The following is a 12,325-nucleotide window of genomic DNA, read 5'->3' as shown; positions in this document are numbered from 1 at the left end:
CAACAGTTTTTTGTATAACACCACACATTATCAAAAGTGTTCCACTAAACCTCTGTAAAACAAAAGAACAGCTACTCTAGTGATTCCTGAATGCTGCAGAATTAAGAGATATACCTTCCATTTCTATCAGCAGTCAAACAATAATCATGTTTGTTTTACATAAAATACACTTGGAGCTGTTCAACTGTACAACAGGACTGTCACAATAAGAATGGTTCTTTGAAAAAAAAAAAAAAAAGGATAATCGGTTCTCGAGTAGGTGGTCAGTAGCTGCTTGATCGGGTCAAAGCTTTGTGCTCTTTAACCTTCCTGTTCCAACAGCTTCTGTTGCGTCAACATTACAATCTCCTCCATCACTTCTGGTTTCAAGATGTCCTTGACCTGCCCAGAGAGCATAAAGCAAAGAATCATACATCAGTTACGCTGAAAATTGCACATTTGTGGATGCAATTATCTCAACAATAATAGTTAACACATTGTTGCCACACAGTCTTTAGCAATGTCTACTTCAGTGTCCTGTGAGTTGTAGCTTAAAAGGAGACTAAAACAACTGGGTTAGGCTTGGTTAGCTAGCGTTATTGGCAACAGATATGTAATATGTGCCACATAGATATGCAACAACAATATCGTGACAGCATATTTTCTAACATGCTGATATTATACAAGCACTGTATCCATTAGTGATTACATCATCCGTTCCCCGCCCAAAAGAGCAGAGAAATCAACCGTGTCTGCTCCACACTTTTAGAACAGCAGAGTCAAAGCTGAGAACTGCAATCAATTGTTGCATTCCAGTAGGTTTCCAATATGGCCACCAGATGGCACAATACACCACAGGAAAAGCCTACTTTTTTATTTTTCAATGACATTGCTTTATATAGAAAAAAAGATTGCTTCCTACCTGATGTTGAACTGACGATTCATAGCAATAGAGAACACTGGTGTCGTACAAAAGGACCTTGTGTGCAGCCAAAGCCAGAAGGCAGTTTCTCAACCGCGAAATCACCTCTCGATCTGACAGACCAACAGGCTGGAGGGGCAAAGACAAGAAATACACAAACAAATAAGTTAAATTTATACATGGTAGTACAATTTGGATGCAGTAGATTCAAATTAATTAATAAAAGTGTCTCCTCTATGCAGATTATTCACATATTGTACTGTAAGGGTATCTAAATTCTTCCTTGTGCGTAACATATTGACGAGTGAACCTATGAGATAAGTGTTCTGCTCCCACCTCCAGGCTGGTATAGAAGCCCCCGGCCTCCTCCTCCTGTTGTTCGGGTGTGGGATACAGCCACACGAAGCCGTTATTGCCGAGGATGATGGATGCGCCACATGGCAGGTTGTGGAAATGGGTTTTCTGCCTCTTGATCAGAGAAGGAGAAAGCTGTACCAGCACTCCTTGACCCAGCTGATGGTCAGAGAAATAGAAACAGGATATTAGGTCAAATTGGGTAAGAAGAACATATATTATCAACTCATTTTAGTGATATACTGTGTCAGAATAATGAATTACACTGCTTTAAGCCTTGCGTTAAATGCACAGCTTTCTATTTTTTATGATTCCCTGTGTTTATTTGTGCATATGTTCTGCTTCTTGACTTTTATTGTTGCATCTTACAAGAGTACAGCAATGAAAAGTGGAAGATAACCAAGTAGTTACCCATTTTGCACTGATGTGACACATCTAAACATCTCTAAATAAGTGGGACACCAACCACTGAGTGAATCATTTCCTGTTTATAGTAATGTGTTTTTTTATACATTAGTTTGTACTCATTTATGTATTAGCTGCTAGACTAATGACATTGAAAATGGGCTGTACACAGACATTGTTACAACCCCAAAATGTGCCCATTTTGGGAATTCCAAATTGTGCAAGTCACATCTGTAACATCACTGTCCAGCCACAAGTGTATCCTGGCCCTATGTTTACATTTGATTGAGCCACAAACGGTGAATCATAGAGCAAACTGAACCACTATTTGGGGGTATCATCACAGCTGTATTCTGCACACGTCATTGTGTACACTCGCTGAACTTACTTTTCCATACTTTAAACTACGGGTGTGCATGGATAGGGCTCCATCTGAGAAGACAGACTGCACCTCTGCCTAGAAGCACAGGAAAAGAGCAACAACATCAACATAATGAGGGGAAATAATGGACGTGAAGAAGGTAATGAAAGATTATTTAAAAAACTGTGAGTTACACTGATGAGATCGCCCTCCTGAAGGTATTCTCTCATGGTGAGCTCATCTTCTGCCGATCGTCTCCTCTAAAAAAGAAAATCAAAGATTTCAAGCAATAAATAAAACTTCCCTGCCCAAACCCATTTCCCTGTCCTTTAGGATAATGCTAGTTCAGCTAACGGTGCAGCACATTGAACACTTCTTCCAGTGAATCACGTTTTCTAGCATCTCACCAGCTCTCCTCCAGGCAGATTGACAGAAGACAACAAGAGGACGGAGTCCAGCCGGGAGTTGGTCTCCACCTTCCACCTTTTCTGTTGTACCTGAACATATCACAAAGAAAACACCCATGTTGATAAAACATGTCAACAGCTTAGGATGCATTTAAAATGTGATGAAGAGATGTGGCGGCAGTGCTTTACCTCTGTGACTCTGCCAACCACCACATCTCCAACTTCACCGTTGAACCTGCAAATCAATAACACAACACAAAATGATATTTACACAACTCATCGGAAGTACATAAAACATGCATGGGTTATTTCAGCTTGAATTTAAATCCCTTACCTGGTCTTAAGTGGTCTGACACAGATCAGCTTGTCTACTCTCTGCACCTCTCCAGCCACTGAAGCCGTCAGCTTGTCATCATCAACATAGGTACCATGACCCCTGAGGATAAATGGTGAGTACCAATGATGAGCTAAACAGGAATGTACCAAAGTAAACGCTGGGTGACCGCCACCAATCACAGACATCACGGACACAGTTTTAAATGATTAGCTTATTATTTTGTTCTCGATCAGAGTCCTTATTACACTTTACCTTGCATTATTTGTTGTATGTGAGCCTTAAAAATGTGGGAGGATTTACACGTATCACTGTTGATGGTAACTTACACCAGGCATAACGTGTGGATCTTTCATAAATTGGTAAACAGCTACACCAAACACCTACCTCATGAAGCCGGTGTCTGAAGTGATAACATCACCGGGGACGACCAGATCTTTTCGGTTGAAAGCAGAAACCGATAACGACACTGGTTTCTGAATAGTTGGTAATCTCATGTCAGCAGCCATGCTTCTTCTTCTTTTTCTTCTTCTTCTTCTTCTCTCCCTACCAGTTAGCAAACAACTCTACGTATTACACCGCCACCTACCTGTCGAAGTATGGGGCTGAATGTTTTTTGTCTAACTAACTTTACTAGATGTTCTAAACCCACTTAATGAGTCCAGTAACATTGAAGAAAAGGAAAATACTGTATATATGTAGTAGATGTATTCATCAGTCAGTTAGCTTGTTAAATTTCTTTTTTTTCGTGCTTCTTCTTCTTCTTCGTTCTTTTTCTTGTCCTCAAACAACGTTTAATACGCATTACCGCCACCTGCTGCTCAGAAATATGTAGTGTCATATTATAATTCCGTTATTAATAAATATTTCAGGGTATCTAACCCCTTTTATTTCATAAAGTGGATGAACATCATCTTCTGACTGTGTTCCCACAATCCTTTAATATACTGCATCATTATCTGACTAATTTATATAGCAATTACCTATTTTTCTCTTTTATATCTGCCCCATGTCCTTATTTTAGCCAACTTCCTTTTCTCATTTCAGAGTTTCAGCTAGAATATGATGATATTGCCACACAAGTTTAATAGTTGTATTATGTGACAAGATAAAAACGTCTTAACAAAGTTCAGTTATTGATGGTACCAATGGGTGAAAAAGTAATGCTTTTATTAAATACATTTCGTCCTGCCAATTTCCATTCCACGTCCAAGTAAAATGTCTTTACCCACACTTTTTATGGTGCACCGACATTTATTTTATTTTTTAACCACATTCCAAAAAAATCGACACGACCGATGCAATCCCTTGATTTATTTAGTTAAGTTTATTAAGGGTAAAGATGCGAGAGACTAAACAAAAGTATACTGTATCGTGACAGTGGATGTGCATTTTGTTTACACCACCAGACGTCAGCGTCGAGCCACGGTGCCTTCAACGCAACCGTGTTTTACCCTTCACTACGGGGCGGACTACTACACAGGCGGAAACCTCCGGTTCTGCAGAGTGAAGCCAATGCGGAAGTGTCTTAAAACCTGCATTCTCTCTACTGACCAGCAGGGGGCGACTCCTCCACTACAAAAAGTAGTCCGGTAGTATGGAAGTCTATGAGTAAATTAACCTACTTCTCACTTGATTTATTTCCTCAGTAAACATTGTAAACTTGAATCTATGGTATCAATCATTAGTTTAAAGTCTTCTTCAATACAGCATGAAGTTCATTTAGTAAATGATGGTCCCCTTTAGAGTAAAATACACCATAAAGTGGAGTATGCTTTAGGGCGGGGCTTACTGTGATTGGCAGGTCGCTGCCACTAACAGAGCCGTATACAAAGTGCCTACGTCACTCCTCCACGTTACAACTGAGGTAACTTCTGTTCACTGGTTTCGAAAAAAACAACATGGCGAAGGGCCGTATTCCAAGATGGCGACGGCGAAATCACCGAACTCGAGGCTTCATAACGGCAGTCCACCAAATCAATGGGTGACGTCACGATGACTACGTCCACTTCTCACATACAAGTTTCACTGAACGGAGTGCTGACGTCACGTGTCAACACCATGCAAAAAAACCGTCTCCGTCCTGGCCAATCAGCGCAGAGTCCCACCGACTCTTGTAAAGATGGCGACGGTGAGCAACAGAGGAGTGAAAGCTGGACGCTTTACCGTTACTAAACACCGCTGGTTCCGACAACGTACGGATTGACACAGCAAGCGGGAGCGAGAGTGAATCGACCCGTTTGTCAGCAGCAGTGAGCTGATCGGTGCTGCGGGCTTGTCGCTGCGGACCTGGTTGCTTTTGTTTTCGGGTTAGACTGTCGTTGCCTCGGATAGCTCATTAGCTTCAACTTGGAAAGCGAAGGCTAGCACAGTGGGGCTAGCTGTGTAGCTCCATCGGCTGCTGGGGACTCTGTACGGCATTCATGGATTGATTGAGTCGTGTGGACACTTGGCTGCATGTGCATACGTAGAGTTTTCCTTTATTTTTTTACGAAAACAACGCCCATGACTCGTTTGGATTAAAACACTCTTACGGGGCACCGTCGACCTGGCACATTGCGACACTGCCTGTTGTGCGAAGTGACTTTGTGCCGTCATGTATTTTCTAACCGGCTGGCCCCGGCGGCTGCTTTGTCCGCTGAGGAGCGAAGAGGAGCCGTTCCACATCCAGCCCAGCTCCCACAGGTTCTACTTCGGCGTGCTGTCAGAGACGCAGCTCAGCATCTGGTTTAGTCGGGTAAGTGTATTGGTCAACCAGCTGTGACTCAGAACCAGCTGTCCCAACAAAAACAACTTTCATTTTATCTAACTTCAGTATGGCGCACAGCTTACCCCCGCTTCTTCAGCTGCAACCACCATCATTTTATAATCAAACGGTTACTGCTTGTCAATCTGTCTGTCTGCCCTAAATGCATTTTTTATACAGGTTAGTAAATAAACATGGAGAATAGCATTGGTGTCAATAGTGATGAGCAACCTGGAGGTGCCATCCACACGCCTTTTTAAACTACATAGTGAAAGTAACATCTTAAGAGTTGACCTATATCCGTATACGTGTGCCTTTCTCAAAGGCATAGTTGCATCTTAATGGTGTCTCACGTGCGTTGTCCCTCCCTTTTACTCCCTCATTCATGACAAAGGCTCGCTGGTGTTTCATCCTCTCACCTGATGAGCGCTTATCAGCCAGAGGGAACGTGTAAACTGGAGTTTCTCGGGTACATTCAGTACTTAAATTTCTATTTTTATCGCCCTGCCTCAGAAGAATAGTTCAAAGTTTAAGCTATTATCAACAATAGTGAGGAAAACAAACACTGACTGGATGTTGTGGCATGTTCTGTCTGGCAGCCAAGATATTTAAGGCTGCCAGAGTTAAATAGTTATGTAAACTATTTGATAGTGACAGCATGTGTACGGATGGGTTGTATTTTCTCTACACGGCCTCCATCTGAAGAACAATGTGGACTCTCTCTTACTATGACAGTCTTAAGATATCTATTTACAGGTAGTCTTGTGTAGTCTAGTGTGATTTACAGCATGACTTCAGCAAAAAGGCTCTTGTGCTGAAACTGCTTCTCTTAATAAATCGTATACCTTTTTTTTTTTTTAAGCACTCCTTTCCAAAATAGCTGGCTGAATTAAGTCCAATATTTGTCCAAAAGTTGCTGATCGAGAGCCTAGAGAATCAGGTGCGGAGGTTATGTCATAAACCCGTCATCTGTGCAAGCTTATCGGAATCGGTCTTTGGAGGGAAAACTACAGAAATCAATAACAATACTGTCAATCAGTGGTCTGTGAAAGACATGATTGCTCCTACTGGCTATCTATTTCTAGAAAGAGAGAGAAATAACGAATACTTCTGCATTCTGGAAGGTCATAAGGGAGAAAATAATGATTTCCAGAACAAAAGAACGAATCATCGAGTTGACATTAACGTTAAAAAAGATAGCGCAGTGACTACAAACAGTCAGAAAATGATTTTGACTTGTTGTTCTCAGTCCGAGGATCTAGACTGTCAACTGACACAGCTTTAAAGCGTTGTGTGAGACAGTGGCAGCTACAACAGATATCTTCCTTTTTTATTTATTAATTTACTCATGCTATTTTAACTTCACAACAAATAATATTGTCTAACAACCGCGTTAAATCAACATTTGATTTGACAACATGGAGCTCAGCACATTGTTTACAGTGGTCTGTGTCTCACGCAGCTTGTATATTATTGAAGGGGAAGCAACAATGGATCAGGGTTTATTTCCTGAGGCCCACACAGGATGTGACCATGTTTTCCTTCCCTTCTGTCTTAAGAACTTTGCCTGTTTGAGTATCAATGAGGCGTTCAGGAAAAAGGATGGTGTAAGGAATGTCCATTAGGGATAGACTCGCACCTTTCACATCTGTTCTTACCATTTCGCCATTTCAGTGCACGGTCGAGGGTTTTGCTTGATATTTTATATTTCTTAAAGCAAACACACATATGACAAGCCTGACCTTATATCAATACAATATTAAAAGTGTGATATTAAATGGATATAGTGTGAGTAATGGGTTATTGTACTCCAGATGTTTTAATCATTCTAAAAGTAAAGAAAATGATATGTCTGCCTGTCGTGCTTATCATAGCTTGCCTTAGTGTATCAGTATAGATATTCTTCTGCTTTTTTCATTTCATTCCCATGCTCGGGTTCTTTAGTGAATCTGCCATTTCCCCTCTCAGGTTTCTTGTCCCCCTGTTGTTCTCCGCCATCATTTTGCCATTTTGTCTGTTCCCTTTAATCCCACTTCTCCTCGGCCAGCGCAGCCTGAGCCCCGGCTAGTTCAGTCGAGGCGCCGTCACTTAATCTGTGTAGCGCAGTAGCTTACAGCCTTGTAGTCACTCTGTCACTGGCCGTGTGGGAGCTCAGGATGTCTAGGAATAGAGGGTTGTTATGCAATAGTCGCAACATAGTTGGCTCTGGGTGCCGGCGAAAATTAGCAGTGTGTGTGTTTGTGTACGTATGTACGGTTGCACATAGCTATGTGTGTGTGTGTAATTATTTACGCTCCCCTAGGATTTCTTCAGTTACACCAGCTGACTGCAGGGGAATGTCATCAAGCACAGGAAATGGCAGGAAATGGCAATGCAGGAGAAATGCATGAGTTTGATCCGCTGCTTCCCTACAAACCACTTCAACACACCTGCCTGCAGGGTTTGGGTGACGCAATGAGGGATTTTAACAAACTGACACAGTGGAGGAATATTTAAGAATAGGGCAATGATCGAAGACGCTTGGACAAATTAAATACAGTTAACTTTTTCGTGCCGCTGCAGAGAAAGAGTTGAGTGGATTTGTAACTTGTAATCATTGAATAAACACATTATCTAAATAACGTACCAACCAATAAAGGAAATCGGTGATTTTATTTGATTATTTATGTAAGATTAGGATAACAGTTTCTACAGTTTACCAGATTTAGATGAAAACCTCAAATTAATGAATGTATCATCATTTGAACCTCATTGACATTGTTTCATTTCATACCCAGTGCACTGTTACTTTGATAGGGTTGAACAATGTTCCCACTGTGTATGTTCGTTCCCAAATGTAATGCTACAGGCTACCTCAACCTTCTTTAATTTACAGAACGCCGAATGAGTTTGTTGTGTTTGTCATCTGATGTTATTGCAATAAAAAAAACAAGGAGAGCGATTTCTCTCTCTGTGTCTGACGGGGCAAGCTTCACCATAGCAGGTGTCATTGGTGTTATTAAGATTTCATGCTGCGAGAGGCCTGAATTACTTCAAACCTGCTCTCTCATTACGGCGACGGAGTTCGAGGGTTTATGTTGCACAGCTGGAATTACATGAAGTCTTTCCCTGCTTATGTTACCTGAGCATTCAGTGAGGGTACTGTCCTGGTTTACCTGCAATGTCAAAGACATGGTACACGTCTGTAACATTACGTTTGAAGCGTGACTCAGTATTAGTTCATCTTCCGTAATAATCTGTGCTTTTAGACTTGCGTTAAGTAAAACTATACAAGTTTATGAGCCGTAATCGTAAATAATCTGCGGGGGGGTTTCCACTGGTTGTGGAATAAAGCCGACGACTGAAGAAGAAGGCTTTGCCAGGTGTTGAGGTTTCGGGTGTTCAATAACTGACTTTGTTTCCAGTGCTCCTCTTTAACAGCTGTTTTAACACCGGCTGACATTTTTTGGTTAGAACTATTACGACGGATTACACTACTGATGTATTGATGTCAGTCCAATAACAATTGATTGCAGCTGTAATTTTGGTTTTAGTTAAAATTACAGTTTAAGTCTAAAGAAAGCTGAAAAATGCCCATCATAATTTCCTCAAACACAAGCTAATGTAAACCAACAGTCTCACATTTTAGAAGCTAGAACCATGAAGTCAATCTTAAGACATTTCTGGCAGTAACGGTCCGTATTCTGTGCATGTTTTTGTTTTTTGGTGAACACATGTGGCAGTCAGTCTAAAGTGCTCTTATCCCTGTTCCCCACCCACAGCCCAGTGTTTTGATAGTCAGCTATATCGAGTCTGCAAAGGCGGCGGCCCAGTTTGGCTTCTACCAGAAGGCCGAATGGAAACCAGACGACTCCATGATCGCTGTGGCGGTGAGTACAGCGCTCCACCACATCATCTCATATTTGTGCATACAGTATCATTGACGCCCTTTGCCCCCCATGTCTTATATCATCGTAGAGCAAAGTACACTAATAACTTGTATACTTACTGGAAATACCTACTTTCTCTCTCTGTCTCTCATCAGTCTTTTTGGTTTTCTTTCTACTTTCCGTGACAGTGATTCTCCCTCGTATCGCTTTGTTACCACTTGGGTTCATTGCATGTGGAGTTTCAGTCAGTGGGTAAAAGATGCTTCAGTAATCAATCCCTGAGGATTAGTAGATTTTTATCAGGACCCCTCTGTTATAGGAAACCACAGAAGCAGCTTCCTTGTCACTGCAGGTGCATCGCAGTAGAAGGGAGCATGATGCTAGAAAGAGAGAAAATGAAAGTGTGGCTGCACTTCTCTAAACAGCAGTCAAGTGTTTGTCCTATTTTTGCTGTTCTGCTGCGCTCTAGATACGAGGAAGGTATTCCTGTGGTGACGAGAGCGTACCTGAAACGCGTTCCCTGAGCTCTCTACGTCAAGTTCCAACTTCACTTTCAATCACGTGACGTTGGTGTGTAAAGTTAGAAGCTTGAAGTGCGTACAAGAGGGAGCGTATGTATGATTCCTGAAGCTCGACATGCTTTAAATAACATAGCCATCACTTCAGGTGAGCATCTTGCAGAAGTCCGCATGTAGCTCCAGGCTTAATGCAGCTGGAGTAGAGTGGCCGCCAACAAAACAATTTAAGCTTTTATGGGGCTTTAGGTGAATATTGCAGTTTTCAGGAAGTGTAAATAACCTTCCACAGAACTGTGACAGACGAGTTAGTCGAGATGAACTGAACCTGGAGGAAGCTCAACGTGCTGCCAAGAGTAAGGAATGATGGGGGCAGCCTGTTGTGTCCCACACGGGACAAATAGGATTACAGTAAGAGTAAAGGGCTCAACAGTAACATCCTGAAATCACCTAATGGCAGTAATTGGTCTGCAGGAGATAAATCAACAATGAAGGTCACTGAACGAACTGACCTGAAACCTTTTGAGATAATATTCAAATGCTTCAGTTACACATTACTTCCTGTTTATTAAAGTCGTGTCATACTTTGTCCCGTCCCCAATCAAATGCTTGCACATATTAACTTAGATGTATTAACCTCTTTTGGTGTATATATTGGTTATAGTAAGGTGAGCATCAGTCACTATATTGGTTATAATAAGGTGAGCATCAGTCTCTATATTGGTTATAATAAGGTGAGCATCAGTCTATATATTGGTTATAATAAGGTGAGCATCAGTCTATATATTGGTTATAATAAGGTGAACATCAGTCTATATATTGGTTATAATAAGGTGAGCATCAGTCTATATATTGGTTATAATAAGGTGAGCATCAGTCTATATATTGGTTATAATAAGGTGAGCATCAGTCTATATATTGGTTATAATAAGGTGAGCATCAGTCTATATATTGGTTATAATAAGGTGAGCATCAGTCTATATATTGGTTATAATAAGGTGAGCATCAGTCTATATATTGGTTATAATAAGGTGAGCATCAGTCTCTATATTGGTTATAATAAGGTGAGCATCAGTCTCTATATTGGTTATAATAAGGTGAGCATCAGTCTATATATTGGTTATAATAAGGTGAGCATCAGTCTATATATTGGTTATAATAAGGTGAGCATCAGTCTCTATATTGGTTATAATAAGGTGAGCATCAGTCTCTATATTGGTTATAATAAGGTGAGCATCAGTCTATATATTGGTTATAATAAGGTGAGTATCAGTCTATATATTGGTTATAATAAGGTGAGTATCAGTCTATATATTGGTTATAATAAGGTGAGCATCAGTCTATATATTGGTTATAATAAGGTGAGCATCAGTCTATATATTGGTTATAATAAGGTGAGCATCAGTCTATATATTGGTTATAATAAGGTGAGCATCAGTCTATATATTGGTTATAATAAGGTGAGCATCAGTCTATATATTGGTTATAATAAGGTGAGCATCAGTCTATATATTGGTTATAATAAGGTGAGCATCAGTCTCTATATTGGTTATAATAAGGTGAGCATCAGTCTCTATATTGGTTATAATAAGGTGAGCATCAGTCTATATATTGGTTATAATAAGGTGAGCATCAGTCTATATATTGGTTATAATAAGGTGAGCATCAGTCTATATATTGGTTATAATAAGGTGAGCATCAGTCTATATATTGGTTATAATAAGGTGAGCATCAGTCTCTATATTGGTTATAATAAGGTGAGCATCAGTCTCTATATTGGTTATAATAAGGTGAGCATCAGTCTATATATTGGTTATAATAAGGTGAGCATCAGTCTCTATATTGGTTATAATAAGGTGAGCATCAGTCTATATATTGGTTATAATAAGGTGAGCATCAGTCTCTATATTGGTTATAATAAGGTGAGTATCAGTCTATATATTGGTTATAATAAGGTGAGCATCAGTCTATATATTGGTTATAATAAGGTGAGCATCAGTCACCTTTGGCTTGTGGGCCGGCTCTATATTGGGAGACGGATTACAGCAGCCTGAAAGGATCTAACTTACCTCAGCTCTTTTGGGAGATGAAGAGGGCCTCATTTTTTGTGTGTTTTTGCAGATCAATACAAATTTCCCCCGAATGCTGAACCTGATGAGGGGAGAATGCACAGTCTGTGTCAGTCAGTTTAAAGTAATGATGAAATATCTCCCCCAGGATCTTCCTTCCTGTCATTACAGCCCTTCCTTGGGTAAACTCTCGAGAAGGACCCGCAACCCAAAAACAATATGCAAATTACCAGCCCACAAAGCTTAAAATATGTAATTATTTAATATTCATGCTCATTTCCATGGAGATGAAATGTTCTCGCCTCCATGTTTCTTCACGTAAACCCACACAAGCCCACTGATGTCAGTTCACTCCAACCTTTCC

The 12,325-nt window shown here is 40.6% G+C and overlaps 2 protein-coding genes across 2 annotated transcripts in view; one reads left to right on the top strand and one right to left on the bottom strand.

Annotated features, from left to right (window-relative positions):
- Positions 1 to 42: 42 nt before the first annotated feature.
- exosc2 (exosome component 2) lies at positions 43 to 3,316 on the bottom strand. Its single transcript, XM_079179522.1, has 9 exons — positions 3,150 to 3,316; positions 2,763 to 2,864; positions 2,618 to 2,663; positions 2,429 to 2,518; positions 2,216 to 2,281; positions 2,049 to 2,117; positions 1,238 to 1,414; positions 902 to 1,030; positions 43 to 381 (listed from the first exon to the last, which is right to left on the bottom strand). Exons 1-9 carry the CDS (start codon positions 3,269 to 3,271, stop codon positions 301 to 303), a joined length of 882 nt encoding a protein of 293 aa, XP_079035648.1. The 5' UTR covers positions 3,272 to 3,316; the 3' UTR covers positions 43 to 300.
- Positions 3,317 to 4,918: 1,602 nt separating this feature from the next.
- ric1 (RIC1 homolog, RAB6A GEF complex partner 1) overlaps positions 4,919 to 12,325 on the top strand; it is a 29,388-nt gene continuing 21,981 nt past the window's right edge. Inside the window, exons 1-2 of the mRNA XM_079179667.1 lie at positions 4,919 to 5,499; positions 9,270 to 9,377. Coding sequence (XP_079035793.1) covers positions 5,359 to 5,499; positions 9,270 to 9,377 — 249 coding nt within the window. The 5' untranslated portion in view covers positions 4,919 to 5,358. The remainder of the gene's footprint in view (positions 5,500 to 9,269; positions 9,378 to 12,325) is intronic.

The sequence above is a fragment of the Pholis gunnellus genome, assembly GCF_910591455.1.
Source record: "Pholis gunnellus genome assembly, chromosome: 18".
Lineage (NCBI taxonomy): Eukaryota > Metazoa > Chordata > Actinopteri > Perciformes > Pholidae > Pholis > Pholis gunnellus.
Note: the sequence above shows the minus strand (reverse complement) of the source record. Positions and strands in the feature narration are given on the sequence as shown.

Bases quoted from the DNA above. Each gene is read 5' to 3' on its own strand.
- exosc2 (XM_079179522.1), bottom strand. From the start codon at position 3,271: ATGGCTGCTGACATGAGATTACCAACTATTCAGAAACCAGTGTCGTTA. The intron at 2,118-2,215 runs GTAACTCACAGT...CTGTGCTTCTAG, and splicing joins AGGAGGGCGATCTCATCAGT to GCAGAGGTGCAGTCTGTCTT. The intron at 382-901 runs GTAGGAAGCAAT...CTCTCTGGGCAG, and splicing joins AATCGTCAGTTCAACATCAG to GTCAAGGACATCTTGAAACC.